The sequence below is a fragment of the Eleutherodactylus coqui genome, chromosome 3 (assembly GCF_035609145.1).
Source record: "Eleutherodactylus coqui strain aEleCoq1 chromosome 3, aEleCoq1.hap1, whole genome shotgun sequence".
NCBI lineage: Eukaryota > Metazoa > Chordata > Amphibia > Anura > Eleutherodactylidae > Eleutherodactylus > Eleutherodactylus coqui.
The window spans coordinates 33164959-33182863 of NC_089839.1; the positions used below are offsets into that span (position 1 = coordinate 33164959).

Below are 17905 nucleotides of genomic sequence, written 5' to 3' on the forward strand. Positions count from 1 at the left end.
TCGGTTAAGGAAATTACTTAAGCGAGCATCAGTCTTTTCAAGTGACTGCTTACTCAGCCGCAAAGATTTGGGGGGCGGCGGGGGTGAGCAGGGGGGTATTTGAAAAGATCGATGCTCGCTCGAGTAATTTCCTTAACCGAGCATGCTCGCTCATCTCTAGTCAAGACCTATTTTTTGACGCAGCAACGAATTTCAGTCGCTGAGTTCCGATACTGATGCCCTATCTTTTTTGTTGCGATGTTTTGACGCGGTTACAAATCGTTCCTCTGAGGGTTTCCGTAGCAAATTATTGGGTCTATTAGTCACAATTTTTTCGTCCGTGTGAATGAGCCCTAAGCAGTGCGCAGAGAATAGAACCCATTGATTTTAATAGCTTCGCTCACACCTCCGTATTTTGCCTGCATGTTTTGGTCATGCAAAAGAAAACACGCTAGCTTTCCATGCATTTGCGGATAATAGGTACTCAGAGAAGTCAAGGGGGGGGGGGGCGGGGTTACAATGCACGCGCAATACGCAAGGAGATGCATGATACGCTGTCTAATTGCACTGGAAAAAGAACACATCTGGAACGCAATAGATGAATTAGCCATTTCAAGTGGTGCGTCTTTGTTTGCCACGCACAAATAATCTTGGCGATTTCATACAAGTGTAGATACGCAGTGCATCGGGAAGGGTATCATCTCTCCTGAGGAGAGCACCTAGAAGGTGAGGGAGGAGACTTATAAGGCCATGCATGCTCCTCTGGGTAATATGCAAATAAGAAAGAGGAAACAATACTTCTGCAGCGCCACCTATTGGATGGCAGCATTCCTGCAAATCAATGTCTGGCCCTTTATATAGGTCTGTATAACAAGGATTGGGAATTCATCAAAATCGTAATAGTCCACTGAAATCAATGGTCGTGCGTAAAGACATAGGAAACATGCAGAAAAACAGCGGATTTGCTGCGTACTTATCAATGGGATTTTGTGCTTTTTTTTTTCCATGTGAGTCAGTGGTTGGACCCCCATGATATATCCATATTCACTAATCCAGAATGGGGGCAAGGGGGTCCAATTTGCCTCCCTTCCGGTCGCAGCAGTATCGCTGCCCCAACAGAATGAATGGCGCGCTGGCCACGCATGCGCAGTCCCCCCAGCCTCCATTCATTTCAATGGGGCTGAGGAAAATACTGGCGGATTGGATTCCCAAAAAGGCTGATGACGCCACAGAGAGCCCCGTCCCTCTAATAACCGCTTATATGCCTGATCAATGTAGCTTTAAGGGGTTAATAGTAGGATCCGAGTTTTCTCCAGTTGCATTGGGATGGCAACTGCCAGCGGCTCCTGCTGTGGATGGCGGGGGCTCCGCTCCTGAGCCTGCACCATCTACATACTGTACAGCATTGATGTCAATGAGAGCGGTGCCTGTAGTACTAAACCTGGCCACTGCAATACGGACAGCGCTATCTGCTTCCAGCACTGACAGAGAGGTGGGCAGTCAGCTGATTGGTGGTGATCCTGAGCAGTGGACCCCTGCCGATCAACTACTGATGAACTATATAAGGACAGGTCATCATTAGTAAGAGTTTCAGAGCCCCCCTTTACCTTACTTTTATGACCTGTCTAATTGACGAGTCCTAAAAGTTAAAAATGGGGTAAAATACAAAAACTATTTAGATACAAGTGATCATTATCACCTTGGCGTACCACAAGTAGCAGAACTACAGCGGATGTAGGGGATGCAGACTGCAGCATAATATATAATACACAGAAAGCCTGTAAATTAAACCCCTTGCCTGCCGGGAGCTCAGGGCGGTCGTGGCTGTCATCTGTGGGTGCGGACTGCTCTACTGGTGTTACGGATCCGGAATGATTCGCTGCCTGCTCCATGGATGTGGTCACTGCGGCTGTAAACAATACAGCACCGGGGCGCCCTCTAGTGGGAATGAAAAAAACTGCATGAGACTCAAAAAAAAACAGATAATGACAATTATTATTACAATTAAGCTAAGAAGACATGGCCGAACTAACAGCCGTCACTTCTCTTACTTGTGCTTTTGCTGCACTTCTGTGTTTTTCTAGGTGCACTTTGCATTCATGTGTTTTGCTTTTCACGCACACAACAAAAAAACTGCAAGAAGACTCAAGTGATGTCAACTTTGCACAACCCACGGACAACTGGGTGCAAAAGACAAAGCGTGCGGTGAACACGGACGCTAATGAGCGTTGGCTGCAGGGTTTTTTTACGCACCCATAGATTTTAATGGAAAATTTTGGTCAATGATTTTTCTTTTCACTTGGTAAATAAATGTCTGAAGACGTCAATCTAATTGTCGGGTCGGCGTGACGTCAATAACAAATACAGACGAACGACGGACAGAAAACACTCCTGTGTGGATGAGCCCTTAGGATTTTCGTCTGTCTGCTTCGTTCTTGGAGAAGAGAGACGGTATTAAAACTGAAAAAATGTTTGGTTTTTTTTTCCCCCATTGATTTCAATGGCTTTAAAAAAAAAAAAAAAAAAAAAAAAGGAGAGTTTTCAGTTTTTCCCTTTCCATTATTATTTTTTTAATTTACACAATAAATAGCACAGTTTGGCAGCACAGAGTGGTGGCATTGGTGTAGGGATCAACACAGGACGGAGGCGTCGGTGTAGGGATCCACAAAGGGCAGAGGCGTCGGTGTTGGGAATCAAAACAGAAGGGAGGTGTCGGTGTAGAGAATCAACACAGGGTGGAGGCATCTATGTAAAGACTGACAGGGGGTGGAGGCATCGGTGCAGTGACTGACAGGGGGTGGAGGGCATCTATGTAAAGACTGACAGGGGGTGGAGGCATCGGTGCAGTGACTGACAGGGGGTGGAGGCATCGGTGCAGTGACTGACAGGGGGTGGAAGCATCGGTGCAGTGACTGACAGGGGGGTGGAGGCATCGGTGCAGTGACTGACAGGGGGTGGAGGCATCGGTGCAGTGACTGACAGGGGGTGGAGGCATCGGTGCAGTGACTGACAGGGGGTGGAGGCATCGGTGCAGTGACTGACAGGGGGTAGAGGCATCGGTGCAGTGACTGACAGGGGGTAGAGGCATCGGTGCAGTGACTGACAGGGGGTAGAGGCATCGGTGCAGTGACTGACAGGGGGTGGAGGCATCGGTGCAGTGACTGACGGGGTGGAGGCATCGGTGCAGTGACTGACAGGGGGTGGAGGCATCGGTGCAGTGACTGACAGGGGGTAGAGGCATCGGTGCAGTGACTGACAGGGGGTGGAGGCATCAGTGCAGTGACTGACGGGGTGGAGGCATCGGTGCAGTGACTGACAGGGGGTGGAGGCATCGGTGCAGTAACTGACAGGGGGTGGAGGCATCGGTGCAGTAACTGACAGGGGGTGGAGGCATTGGTGCAGTGACGGGAACAGCATAGAAGTGTCAGTGTAGTGACCAGCACAGGGTGGAGGCTTTGGTATACTGATCAACACATGGTGGAGACATTGGTGCAGTTACTGGAAACAGGTGGAGGCATCAGTGCAGTGACTAGCAGAGAGTAGAAGCATTGGTGCAGTGACGGGCACAGGATAGATGCATTGCTGCAGTGATGGGCACAGGTAGATGCATTGCTGCAGTCACTGGCAACGGGTGGAGACATTGGTGCAGTGACTATCAGAGGGTAGAGGCATTGGTGCAGTGACTGGCACAGGGTAGAGGCATTGCTGCAGTGATGGGCACAGGGTAGAGGCATTGGTGCAGTGACTGGCAACAGGTGCAGGCATTGGTGCAGAGGGTAGAGGCATTGGTGCAGTGACTGGCAACGGGTGGAGGCATTGGTGCAGTGACTAGCAGAGGGTAGAGGCATTGGTGCAGTGACTGGCAACGGCTGGAGACATTGGTGCAGTAACTAGCAGAGTGTAGAGACATTGGTGCACTGAGTCAGACTAGTATGGATATATGAATTTATCAGCTCACCTGGCAGCTACGGTGGGCCTTGATTTTGCATTGTTTCCGGCAGGTAGAAGGGTTTTACTATGGCTCACTCCCGTTGTCTCTGCTTTTGTTCTGGTTGCTCCGGGTTTAACTATTTTACTGTTGCCCCCTCCTGATATAATAGCTCTGGTGTTGCTTGCCCCAGGTATTACGGTTGTGTGGCTGCTCGCCCCTGATGTAGTTCCACCTCCTCTCCTACCGGTAGGGCGAGATCTGGATGAAGTGCTTGTTACTTGTTCTTTCCCTTTAGAAGTTTCTTTTGTGGAAATGGCAGCAGAAGCCACTTCTTTACCGGTATGAACCTGCGGTGTCCGTTTCTGCCCTTTGAGGTCTTGTGAAGTTTTCCATTTCTGCCACCAGTTCTGGGCTGCAACAAAAGGAAAAGGAAGATCGATTAAAATACCGGATAAGCAGAAAAACAATCTTTGATTTCCAACAGATATAGACTGTAACTCAAGGATTGGTTCTGTGCTCAAGTCTTCTGTCCAAACAATAATGGGCATAATCCTGGTGATAACTTCCACAAATGTGAAGTACACATCAAGGCAACAATGTGATACAGCTACTATGGTCATTGTCCCGTTGGAAGGTCCAATGACATCCAAGCTTCAGCTCCCTCATCGAAGCCATGACGTTATCGCCTAGGATATCCTATTACTTGGTTGAACCCTTCTTGCCCTCCACAAGCTGCAGGTTTCCAGTGCGGGGGAAGCAAAGCAGCCGTTGGACCTTCCAACAGGACAATGATAGCAACTATACCTCAAAGTCCACCAAGGTTTGGTTTCAGAAGATGTTCTGGAGTGGCCGTCACATTGACCTGACTTGAACCCCATAGAAAATCTTTGGTGGGATGTGAAGGTAGTTGCAGTTGCGCAAACCCAAGGATATTCGACTGGAGGCCATTGTCCATGAGGAACGGGGTAAGACTCCTCAGGAATGCTATAAGAAGCTGCTGTCTGGCTACGTATCACGTCCACAGCCGGTCATAACAGCTAAAGGTGCTCTACTAAATACTAAAGATGCTTGTCGTGAAGGGGGCGAATAATTCAGAGACTGCAGTAGTCAGTAAAAGTGGCATTTTGTGTTGAATATGGAGAGACCGCTTGTTATATTAGGTGCGTTGAGCCATTTACTTTTTTCTTGTTTGATAGTTGTTTTTTTTGCAAACAGCTAAAAATTTGTAAATTTGGCAAATAAACCTTATTTGTAATGGAGGTGGAATAAGCAGTCTGTGTGGGTGCTATGGAGTATCTCAAGAAAGGGAGCTCAGACTATGTTGGCTGCACCCCTTATTTCATTAGGTCGTAAGAACCTTCATAGACCCTACAATGGTAGCAAACAAGGATGTTGGGAATCAACCCAAGAAGCATGGAAAGAAGAAGGTGGGCCAACAACCTCCAGCATCTCCTGTCCCAGCTGGTTAGCGTTGTGTTGGTCTTACATGTCAGTTCTGCAGGAGGTGATCCTTTTATTGGCATGTTCTCCAGGTGAATGCTAGCTTGAAAGCTGAGTTTTGCATTATGTAGAGAAGGCTGCGCTTCTTCTGACGATGGCTTCTCATCGTACTGGGCAAGTTGTGCGTTACCCAGCAAATACAAAGCATTGCTGTCACATGGAGAGGAAATAACTCCAAGCTGGCAGACCTTAAAATACAGAAGAAAACTGAATATAAGCAAATGTGAAATGCAAGACATGGCCTATGCTGGGCATGGAGAGGACATCTGTATTAGCGAATGAGTATGATTTGGGGGGATTCACGGACATTCCCATGTGTATGGTGTCTGCCGCCTCTACATCTCTCATCATCTAACTCTGTTCCCATTATGCATCATTTTTTCTTCTTCCAGCTCTTCTTCTTCTCTTCCCCTTGCTGTTGGGGTTCCTCTGGGTTTGATCCTCGGTCCTGTAGCCTTTTCTATCTATACAGCCCATGTTGGTCAAACTATCAGCAGATATGGCTTTCAGTACCATCTTTATGCTGAGGACACTCAATTATATACTTCTTCCTCTTCACTGCTACCAAACACCAATGGTTGTCTATGCGCTGTCTCTAACATCATGTCCTCTCTCTCTCTCTCTCTGACTCTCTCTCTCTGAACGTCTTGTTTCCACCATCTACTAACCAACCTAAACCTGGTATTTCCTCCTCAGTCTGTGGTATGGGGTTATATTTAACTCAGATGCATGCTTTACTTCTTGTATTCAGTCTTGCTTACTTATGTCCCTTGTACCTCACAAATATCTCCAGAATGTACCCTTTTCTTACTGTAGACATACCAAAACTCTTATTGCAGCCCTGATCCATTCCCGTCTTGATTACTGCAACTCATTACCAATTGGTCTTTCCGTCACTAAACTCTCCCTTCTCCAATTTATTCTGAATGCAGCAGCGAGGCTCATATTGTCTCTGCTACACCAATGCCCAATGTCTTAACCCTGTGCCCGTCAATGCACTGATGCCTACACCCTATGTCAGTGGCTGCACTAGTTGCCTGTCCACTATAGAATACAATTTATACCCATCACTCTCATCCATAAAGTTCTCCACAGTACTGCACCGCCCTATATCTCTTCCCTCCTCTTGGTCTACCACCCTACCCGTGCTCTCCGCTCTGCTAATGACCTCAGACAAACTTCCTCCACAATTCAAACTTCCCCCTTCTGCCTTGAAGACTTTTTTTAAGCTGCACCTGTTTTCTGGATTGCACTACCCCAGACAATTAGGTTAATCACCAATATCCACAGTTTTAGGCGCGACCTAAAAACACAACTCTTTAGAGAGGCCTACCATATTCCCTAATCTAACTCTTCTCCATTTACCCCCTTCTACATTAGTTCTTTGAACCTGATTTCCTCAGCCAGCAGTAACCTCCACACTCTGTGCACTCAAAGAAACTCCATAACTGTACATAACCGACTCACGCAGCTTTATGTGTACCACCCTATAAAATATGGCTGGACCATTGTAAGTTTTTCAAGCAGGACCCTCACCCCTATTTCCCCAAATTCTTGCAAGTAGAGCCGTTACCCCTATTATTTGTATTGTTTATTAGTTTACTACTGTATGTAACATCTGATTTTGCGTGTATATCTGTCCTCTGACTTGTAAAGTGCTGCAGAATATGTTAGTTCCATATACGGTAAATAAAAAATAATACAAAAATAATGAAAAAATAAAAAAATTATCAAGATAAATAAAATTTAAAAAATTTCTAAAATAATAAAAATTAAACAAATAGTCATAATACAAATAAAAATTACAGTAAAAAATACTACATTTTGGACCTACAACTATTAACTTCTTCCATATTAATTTCTCGAGCTAAACTGTTGAATTTTTATTTTTACCTTTTCTTGTATATCTAACAGTTTCTTACATCCCGGAATGGAGGACAGCCGTATCAGAGCAGACAGTGCTTGACATCTTTTCCGTATCCAGTCTTCTTTAGCAGAAGCTTCTTCAACCAAGAACTCAAGGAGGTCAAAGCAAGCCTCCAATAACACCCATTCCAAGTCCTCTGTGACCGCACCCCTATGTCGGCGCTGGCACAAGGCCCTCGCAGCCCAATCTGCAACACTAACAGAGAAATAAGTAAGCAACATATGGTTGTAACTTATCCCTCATGCAGAACATAGGTGATATGTGTCCGGTCGATGAATGTCCGAGTGGTGGGGCGACCCCCACTGATGACAAGAATGGGGGTCCCAAACTTGCACTTGGCTATCTCTGGCAGGCCAACGGAGATGAATGGAGCAGTAGCGCACACACTTGCCAACTGCTCCATTCGGGACCCCTTTTCTCATGATCAGTAGCAGGACACCCCGTGATCAGCTTATTTTTGCTAACTTATTTGCATATTTTTGTTGGCTTAGGATGCAGCTAGCCATCTTTCAGGTGCCATATTGGTAGGACGGTTGAGTTTTTGAGTATTTATGAGTGTTTTTTGTGCTTCCTCCCATGGGATGAAAATAAAAAAATGAAGCCACTTTAAAGCTTGCCCTGTTTACGCTGTAGGTTTCGCACTGCCGTAATGATTGGCATAGGGTCAGTGCAGGAAATAGGAGATGCTTCCTATAGGCTAGTTTTTCTGTCAAAAACATAAATTTCAGTACTGGAAACTTTCCCAATTCTGGGTACGCGTCACGGTAAAAATATGAGTGGGAAATGATAGAACTGCGCCATACGGTTCACATTGTCCAGGGGAGAATACAACTAACCTGGCACATATACTGTGTTTCCCCGAAAATAAGACAGTGTCTTATATTAATTTTTGTTCAAAAAGGTTTAGCTTTTTTTTCACATGTATAGCTGCCTGGACACTATTTAAATTGACTTTTTAATTAACTGTTAGCAGGGCTTAATTTTGGAGTAGGGCTTATATTTCAAGCATCCTCAAAAAGCCTGAAAAATCATTTTGCATCCTCAAAAATTCTGGAAAATCATGCTATGTCTTATTTTCAGGGAAACAGGGTAGCATGTAGCTTATTGCTTCAAATAGATATAAATTAGAGTAATGTCTTTAACCCTTTAAAGACTAAGAACACCTTTTGGGGGGCAATTGTTTTCACTTAAGTGCATGTATTTTGGGCAGACAATCATTTTAATCTAATAGAGTTAGATTAAAAATTCTGCATCTTTCAGCAGCTTCTGCATATCACTGTATATAGAAACCGCAGTCTGAGACTCAAGAGGAGATCCGTCAGTGAGGAGTGACAATTTAGTCTCCCTCTGCTCTCTCCTCTCCTGCACATTCTTATCAACACATTTAGGACCACGACAAAGTTTGTCTTTGTCGTGGTCATAAACGAGCTGATAAAATGTGCAGCAGCGGAGAGATAATTAGTCCAGCCTCACTGACGGATCTCCTACTGAGGCTGGATTCAGACGAACGTATATCGGCTCGGTTTTCACGCCCAGCCGATATACGTTGTCTCTCTCTGCAGGGGAGGAGCTTGGAAGATCCGGGAGCAGTGCTCTGAGCTCCCGCCCCCTATCTGCCTCCTCTCCGCCCCTCTGCACTATTTGCAATGAGGAGAGGCGGGAAAGGGGCGGGGCTAATTCGCTAAACGTAGCCCCACCCCGCCTCCTTTCATTGCAAATAGTACAGAGGGGCGGAGAGGGGGTGAAGAGTAGGCAGAGAGGGGGCGGGAGCTCAGTTCCTGCTCCTGGCTCTTCCATCCTCCCCCCCTGCAGATGAGGACACCGTATATCGGCTCGGCGTGAAAACCGAGCCGATATACGGTCGTCTGAATCCACCCTGAGACTGTAGATTGCAATTTCTATATACAGTGATGATTTTTGGGGGTGTTTTCCTTCTCCACATTTCAAAAGTCAAAACTTTTTTTGTTTTTCCATCGACAGGGCCATGTAAAGACTCATTTTTTAGCATAAATAATTGTATTTTGGATGGAACCATTTTAGGGTACATTTTATGTATCGTATAATTTTATTCATTTTTAGATGGGATGAAAAAAAAAAGACAGCAATTCTGACATTTTTGGAGGGCTTTGATTGCACAGCATTCACCATGCGGTATAAATGACACAATAACTTTGATCTGATTAAGAAGGTAACAAAGATATATTTTTTTTTAGGCTTTTCTACTTTGGATGAATAAAAAAGCTTGATTTTTTTAAAAATTATTTTTTTGACCTTGCTGCATTCCAAAACCCAGAACATTTTTTTGTTCTCCATCCCCGGAACTGTCTGAGGGCTTGTTTTTTGTTTTTTTTTGCAGGACTTGTAGTTTTCAATGGTGCCCTCTTGGGGCACCTAAGCCTTTTTGATCAATCTTTATTGTGTTTTTTGCATGACATCAAGCAGTAAAAAAAAGGAACAACACCGTCGAAATAGAAATAAAAAAACAAAAAAACATAACATGAATTGCACGTGTCTGCTGGAAGGTATTTTGTAGACATGGCTAAAAGAATACTTTTTGGGCTTCTTCGGAGGACCGTATTTGTGCGCATATATTTTAGTTGTTGATGTCAATGGGTTCGTTCTCATGAATGTGTTTTGCACAATATAATAGGACTTGCTCTATCTTTCTGCATATTGTACAGCAAAGGTGTAGTGGTTCAGGCACTATGGTGGAGCCTCAGATATAGTAGTCGCAGGTTTAGAGAGTAGTCAGGGAAGAGCCAGGAGTCAGCAACGGGAAGTCTTGGTGTGCAGTACAATGGATGAGGCGGATAATGTAGTTAGATGGAAAGCCAGGGGTCAGTATCAGGAGGTCTTGTTGCAATAGCAGAGAAGCAGGCAGAAGTAGAGCTTGATCAGTCAATGCTGTGGAGCAGATTAATCATGCGCTGGATCTGAGCAGGATCAGGCTTTTATAGAAAGTCCAAATTAGTAGCAGGGTGGAACCAGGACGCATATTAGCCTCTTACTCCCCACTTCTACATGAGCCAACCTAAACAACCAATCACCGTGAAGCAGCCAAACCAAATAACTAAACACCGTGAATCAGCCAACTCAAATAACCAATCACCGGGAATGAGTAAATCCAAACAACCAATCAGGTTGCGAATGGTGTGCATTTGTGGAGTAATATAGATATATGCAACCAGGACAGGGAGACAGGAAGTGGATTAAACAGGACTAATGCTAGGATCCACAGAGGAGCTGGTTCAGCAAGCTAGATAGCTTATTGGGGAAAGAAACCACCTGGAGTACAGGAGTTCCCAGGTTCAAGTCCCAGCAAAAGGCTTCCTATGGAAAGTGCGCAAATGTAGAATACTGTGAAAAACAGAACATATTGGGACCTTATCAAGCTAAATAGCCTTTTAAATCGGTATGCGGGTGTTTTGTGCAGAGCATGCCTGCGCAAAAAGTACAGAACTGTGCGCTGATACGCAAGCAAATCTACCTTGCTCACAGCACATATGCTTTACGCTGAAGTGTGTATGCGCAATTGCGCATATGGTTGTCTGAAGCCCTTAGATTGCATATGTGTGTTTTATACAGACTGCAGGAAATCCGTGTGTATCCCGAAATGCCCTTTCTCATGCCTCTTTGAAGATTTTCACTGCTCACTGAATGCTCGCCTGCCAACATAGGTGTCAATTAGCGGTTCGTGTACAAGGTAACTTGCTGAACTTATAAATATTTCTGGCAGACATTGCCCATAGCTGGCTCTGCAACGTCTCATAACACATCATATCACATGCAATTAAGGGTCAAGAATTCATTCACATCAAGTAAGAATGTTGCAAAAAACAACACAAAAAAGCATGAACAAAAAAATACTAGAAAACCTCCTGCCTGCCAATCACACATAATAACGATAAATATATCGCCAGCTGGAATACAGATAAGGTACGTGGGGTATTTTCCACTACCGCCGCTCTACATAAATAGGTTTAGAGAGTTTTCCATCATTGGCATTTTTATTTAGTTTTTTTTACACAAACTAATTCCCATAAGTGATATCTATACAGGGTGACGCCATAAAGCCGGATCCGGCGCAATATCTCAGTATTGGGGTCCTATACTGGAATAACAAGAGCGTATTTGAATATGAAGGCATGGATGGGCGACATGATGGTATGGCACACAAACCATGGATTTTAATTTTGTGTTGTGGCCCCTGTAAGCACCGGCGTCTGAATGTAGGATCCCTGGAAAAACGTGGGCAGTAGAGATGAGCGAGTATACTGGCTAAGGCACATTACTGGAGCGAGTACTGCCTTAGCAGAGTATCTCCCCGCTCGTCTCTAAAGATTCGGGGGCCGGCACGGGTGACAGGTGAGTTGCGGCGGGGAGGGGGGGGGGGAGAGAGGGAGAGAGAGATCTCCCCTCCGTTCCTCCCTGCTCTCCCCCGCCGCTCCCCGCCCCCCGAATCTTTAGAGACGAGCGGGGAGATACTCGGCTAAGGCACTACTGGCTCGAGTAATGTGCCTTAGTGAGTACACTCGCTCATCTCTAGTGGGCAGTGAAGGGCATGAACTTTCGCTTTTTTTTCTTCACCCTCGCAGAAACAAATTGTGTGGAAGAAAAACCGCAGCATGCTCTATTTTGCCGTGGACGGCTTTCATTGAAGTCAGTGGAGGCTGTCCAACCGGCAGCTCATACACAATTAACATTGCCTATGGGCCGTGGGTACCCACATCATCGCTTAGAAATGGCGCGGCAAATACAAACATCCACAGCCGCCGTATTCTATTGTGCGTCATTATAACTCTGTCAAGTTATCCTTATTAACAACTGCAAATAAGTTTTGAGAAATTTGTTATGAACTTCACACCACACCCCTAGTTAGCATGATAAATCAGGACTATACACCGCTAGGAAGTCAATCTGGCCATGCAGACCCCTTACACACATAAAACCTTCCAAGTTATAAAAAACTAACAGAATGGAGAGCCAAACCAAAAACAATGGTCTACAGTAATAAGGGTGGTCATGGTACTTACAAGTGGAGAACTTGCTGTGGGGTCATGAAGGACATAGAAGGGTTTACCGGAAAGTTCTTCTGTGTTCTCCCCAACTTTATGAAGCCCCAGAGTAACTGAGTGTTGTGGGGACTCAAGAGATTCTCAGCCAGAGGAAGGGAACTAAAATATAGATGAACAATGTAGCAGTCAGTGGAGGTCAAGGATGGCGTGTGATGGATAACAGAATACTACAAGCGTAAAAACACTATTTACCTGCAAAAAACATGCTGGAAATAAACAATCATTTGAAGACTGCGCTGATTTGTAGTAAAACTGCATGTTTGCCTTGTGTGCATCTGACCATGACCACATAACTACCGCTACGTGTCTCTGAACGGTAAGAACTTTCTGATGTGGGGAGGGTGGAAATTTTCTTGGATGGAAAAGGCTTCTGCTTTTTCTGTTTCCATCTATCATCTTGCTATCCAATATATATATATATATTTCTCTCATATGTCTCTCTCTCCTTTATCTCATATCCATCTCTCTATCGGATGTCTCATATCCATCTGACAATCGGATGTCTCATATCCATCTGACAATCGGATGTCTCATATCCATCTGACAATCGGATGTCTCATATCCATCTGACAATCGGATGTCTCATATCCATCTCTCTATCGGATGTCTCATATCCATCTCTCTATCGGATGTCTCATATCCATCTCTCTATCGGATGTCTCATATCCATCCCTCTATCGGATGTCTCATATCCATCCGTCTATCGGATGTCTCATATCCATCCGTCTATCGGATGTCTCATATCCATCCGTCTATCGGATGTCTCATATCCATCCGTCTATCGGATGTCTCATATCCATCCGTCTATCGGATGTCTCATATCCATCCGTCTATCGGATGTCTCATATCCATCCGTCTATCGGATGTCTCATATCCATCCGTCTATCGGATGTCTCATATCCATCCGTCTATCGGATGTCTCATATCCATCCGTCTATCGGATGTCTCATATCCATCTCTCTATCGGATGTCTCATATCCATCTCTCTATCGGATGTCTCATATCCATCTCTCTATCGGATGTCTCATATCCATCTCTCTATCGGATGTCTCATATCCATCTCTCTATCGGATGTCTCATATCCATCTCTCTATCGGATGTCTCATATCCATCTCTCTATCGGATGTCTCATATCCATCTCTCTATCGGATGTCTCATATCCATCTCTCTATCGGATGTCTCATATCCATCTCTCTATCGGATGTCTCATATCCATCTCTCTATCGGATGTCTCATATCCATCTCTCTATCGGATGTCTCATATCCATCTCTCTATCGGATGTCTCATATCCATCTCTCTATCGGATGTCTCATATCCATCTCTCTATCGGATGTCTCATATCCATCTGTCTATCGGATGTCTCATATCCATCTGTCTATCGGATGTCTCATATCCATCTCTCTATCGGATGTCTCATATCCATCTCTCTATCGGATGTCTCATATCCATCTCTCTATCGGATGTCTCATATCCATCTGTCTATCGGATATCTCATATTCATCTCTCTATCGGATATCTCATATTCATCTCTCTATCGGATATCTCATATCCACCCCTCTATTGGATATCTCATATCCACCCCTCTATTGGATATCTCATATCCATCTGTCTATCGGATGTCTCATATCCATCTGTCTATCGGATGTCTCATATCCATCTGTCTATCGGATGTCTCATATTCATCTCTCTATTGGATATCTCATATCTATTTCTCTATCGGATATCTCATATTCATCTCTCTATCGGATATCTCATATCCATCTCTCCCTTTAAGTTGATGACAGGCAAATAAAACATGCGACAGACAGATTAGTGTTTTATGTATGAATGGGTATTTGTACTTTCATGTGATTATGACTGACCTGTCCTGTGCAGCACGCTTGTTGATGAAATCCTCTAGGCCTTGCTGAAGATACAGGATTGCTTCTTGCACTCGCACTTCAGGACCATTGTCTTGCTCTAGAAGTGCTAGACCAACGTAACACCTAAACCCCGGACACACACAGGTGCATTACACATCAGAATTCTTTTCCATATTAAATTCTTTGAGTTGTACTAACAAGACACTGACACATCAGGATTAGAGATGAGCGAGTATACTCACTAAGGCACATTACTCGAGCGAGTAGTGCCTTAGCCGAGTATCTCCCCGCTCGTCTCTAAAGATTCGGGGCCGGCGCGGGTGACAGGCGAGTTGCAGCGGGGAGGGGGGAGAGAGGGAGAGATAGATCTCCCCTCGGTTCCTCCCCGCTCTCCCCCGCCGGACCCCAAATCTTTAGAGACGAGCGGGGAGATACTCTGCTAAGGCACTGCTCGCTCGAGTAATGTGCCTTAGCGATTATACTCGCTCGTCTCTAATCAGGATGTTTTATGTTTTTACTATTATTTTATGGCACCATCATACTTTGCACATTGTACAACATTTCAAGGTAATGTACTAAAAAGGGGGCATTGTCATCTGATTTTTACTATGTCCTGGGTAGAGATGAGCGAACGTACTTGTCCGAGCTTGATGCTCGGGCAAATATTTTAGCGTGTTCGGGATGCTCGTTACTCGTAACGAGTACCACGCGATGTTCGGGTTACTTTCACTTTCATCTCTGAGATGTTAGCGCGCTTTTCTGGCTAATTGAAAGACAGGGAAGGCATTACAACTTCCCCCTGCGACGTTCAAGCCCTATACCACCCCCCTGCAGTGAGTGGCTGGGGAGATCAGGTGTCACCCGAGTATATAAATCGGCCCCTCCCGTGGCTCGCCTCAGATGCGTTGTGACAGAGATCAGGGACAGTGGTATCGTGTTGGAGCTGCTGTAGGGAGAGTGTTAGGAGTTAGTGTAGGCTTCAAGAACCCCAACGGTCCTTCTTAGGGCCACATCTAACCGTGTGCAGTACTGTGGAGGCTGCCTTTTGCAGTGGTGCACATTTTTTTTTTTTGCTATATAGGCCGTGCAGAGCATTGCGCCCTGCAGTAATACTACAGGGACAGAAGTGGTGGTTAGGCAGGGAGAGTGTTAGGAGTTAGTGTAGGCTTCAAGAACCCCAATGGTCCTTCTTAGGGCCACATCTAACCGTGTGCAGTACTGTGGAGGCTGCTGTTAGCAGTGTTGCACATTTTTATTTTTTTCAAAATCGGCCGTGCAGAGCATTGCGCCCTGCAGTAATACTCCAGGGACAGAATTGTGTAGGCAGGGCCAGAAGACATATTTTATTGATTGAATATAGTCAGTGGGCCTTTCCTTTAAAAAAAAAAGGGCAAAAAGTTCTATTTGGCCTGCCTCTGACAGTCCTCAGCGTTCTGGGTACGTGTGTGCTGGGTGGAGAACGTAAAAAAAATCATACACAGCCAGCTAAGTTTAACAGCAGGTTGCGCCAATTTATTTCCTGGCTGGGAAATCACCGCTCTGCTGCAGTTAATAACAGTGCAAGACTGCAGTTCTGTGACACACTGCAGGGCCACAACACATTTATTATTGATTGAATATAGTCAGTGGGCCTTTCCTTTAAAAAAAAAGGGAAAAAATTCTATTTGGCCTGCCTCTGACAGTCCTCAGCGTTCTGGGTACGTGTGTGCTGGGTGGAGAACTTAAACAAAAATCATACGCAGCCAGCTAAGTTTAACACCAGGCTTGCGCCAATTTATTTCCTGGCTGGGAAATCAAATCACTGGTAATACAGCATGCTGAGGGGTAGGGGTAGGCCTAGAGGACGTGGACGCGGCCGAGGACGCGTAGGCCCAAGTGAGGGTGTGGGCACATGCCGAACTCCTGATCCAGGTGTATCGCAGCCGACTGCTGCGCGATTAGGAGAGAGGCATGTTTCTGGCGTCCCCACATTCATCGCACAATTAATGGGTCCACGCGGGAGACCTTTATTAGAAAATGAGCAGTGTGAGCAGGTCCTGTCGTGGATGGCAGAAAGTGCTTCGAGCAACCTATCGTCCATCCACAGTTCTGCGCCGTCCACTGCTGCAAATCCGAATCCTCTGTCTGCTGCTCCTCCTTCCTCCCAGCCTCCTCACTCCACTACAATGACACCTGCTCAGGAGCGGGAACACTCCCAGGAACTGTTCTCGTGCCCCTGCTCAGATTGGGCAGCAGTGGTTCCTCTCCCACCAGAGGAGTTTATCGTCACTGATGCCCAACCATTGGAAAGTTCCCGGGGTCCGGGGGATGAGGCTGGGGACTTCCGGCAACTGTCTCAAGACCTTTCAGTGGGTGAGGAGGCCGATGACGATGAGACACAGTTGTCTATCGGTGAGGTAGTAGTAAGGGCAGTAAGTCCGAGGGAGGAGCGCACAGAGGATTCTGAGGAAGAGCAGCAGGACGATGAGGTGACTGACCCCACCTGGTTTGCAACGCCTACTCAGGACAGGTCTTCAGAGGGGGAGGCAAGGGCAGCAGCAGGGCAGGTTGCAAGAGGCAGTGCGGTGTCCAGGGGTAGAGGCAGGGCCAGACCGAATAATCCACCAACTGTTTCCCAAAGCGCACCCTCGCGCCATGCCACCCTGCAGAGGCCAAGGTGCTCTAAGGTCTGGCAGTTTTTCACAGAGACGCCTGACGACCGACGAACAGTGGTGTGCAACCTTTGTCGCGCCAAGATCAGCCGAGGAGCCACCACCAACAGCCTCACCACCAACAGCATGCGCAGACATATGATGGCCAAGCACCCCACAAGGTGGGACGAAAGCCGTTCACCGCTTCCGGTTTGCACCGCTGCCTCTCCCCCTGTGCCTCAACCTGCCACTGACATCCAACCCCCCTCTCAGGACACAGGCACTACCGTCTCCTGGCCTGCACCCACACCCTCACCTCCGCTGTCCTCGGCCCCATCCACCAATGTCTCGCACCGCATTGTCCAGCCGTCGCTAGCGCAAGTGTTTGAGCGCAAGCGCAAGTACGCTGCCACGCACCCGCACGCTCAAGCGTTAACCGTCCACATAGCGAAATTTATCAGCCTTGAGATGCTGCCGTATCGGGTTGTGGAAACGGAGTCCTTCAAAAGTATGATGGCGGCGGCGGCCCCGCGCTACTCAGTTCCCAGTCGCCACTACTTTTCCCGATGTGCCGTCCCAGCCCTGCACGACCACGTCTCCCGCAACATTGTACGCGCTCTCACCAACGCGGTTGCTGCCAAGGTCCACTTAACAATGGACACGTGGACAAGCACAGGCGGGCAGGGCCACTACATCTCCCTGACGGCACATTGGGTGAATTTAGTGGAGGCTGGGACAGAGTCAGAGCCTGGGACCGCTCACGTCCTACCCACCCCCAGAATTGCGGGCCCCAGCTCGGTGGTGGTATCTGCGGCGGTGTATACTTACTCCACTAAACCACCCTCCTCCTCCTCCTCCGCAACCTCTGTCTCGCAATCTAGATGTGTCAGCAGCAGCAGGACGTCGCCAGCAGTCGGTGTCGCGCGGCGTGGCAGCACAGCGGTGGGCAAGCGTCAGCAGGCCGTGCTGAAACTACTCAGCTTAGGAGATAAGAGGCACA

The 17905-nt window shown here is 46.5% G+C and overlaps 1 protein-coding gene across 1 annotated transcript in view; it reads right to left on the reverse strand.

Moving 5' to 3' along the window:
- Positions 1-17905, reverse strand: part of LOC136620122 (uncharacterized) — a 71341-nt gene that overhangs the window by 2539 nt on the left and 50897 nt on the right. The window contains exons 13-18 of the mRNA XM_066594840.1: positions 14276-14398; positions 12371-12511; positions 7304-7532; positions 5397-5598; positions 3938-4322; positions 1749-1917 (exon numbers count right to left, since the gene is read on the reverse strand). Of these exons, the coding sequence (XP_066450937.1) occupies positions 1749-1917; positions 3938-4322; positions 5397-5598; positions 7304-7532; positions 12371-12511; positions 14276-14398 (1249 nt within the window). The remainder of the gene's footprint in view (positions 1-1748; positions 1918-3937; positions 4323-5396; positions 5599-7303; positions 7533-12370; positions 12512-14275; positions 14399-17905) is intronic.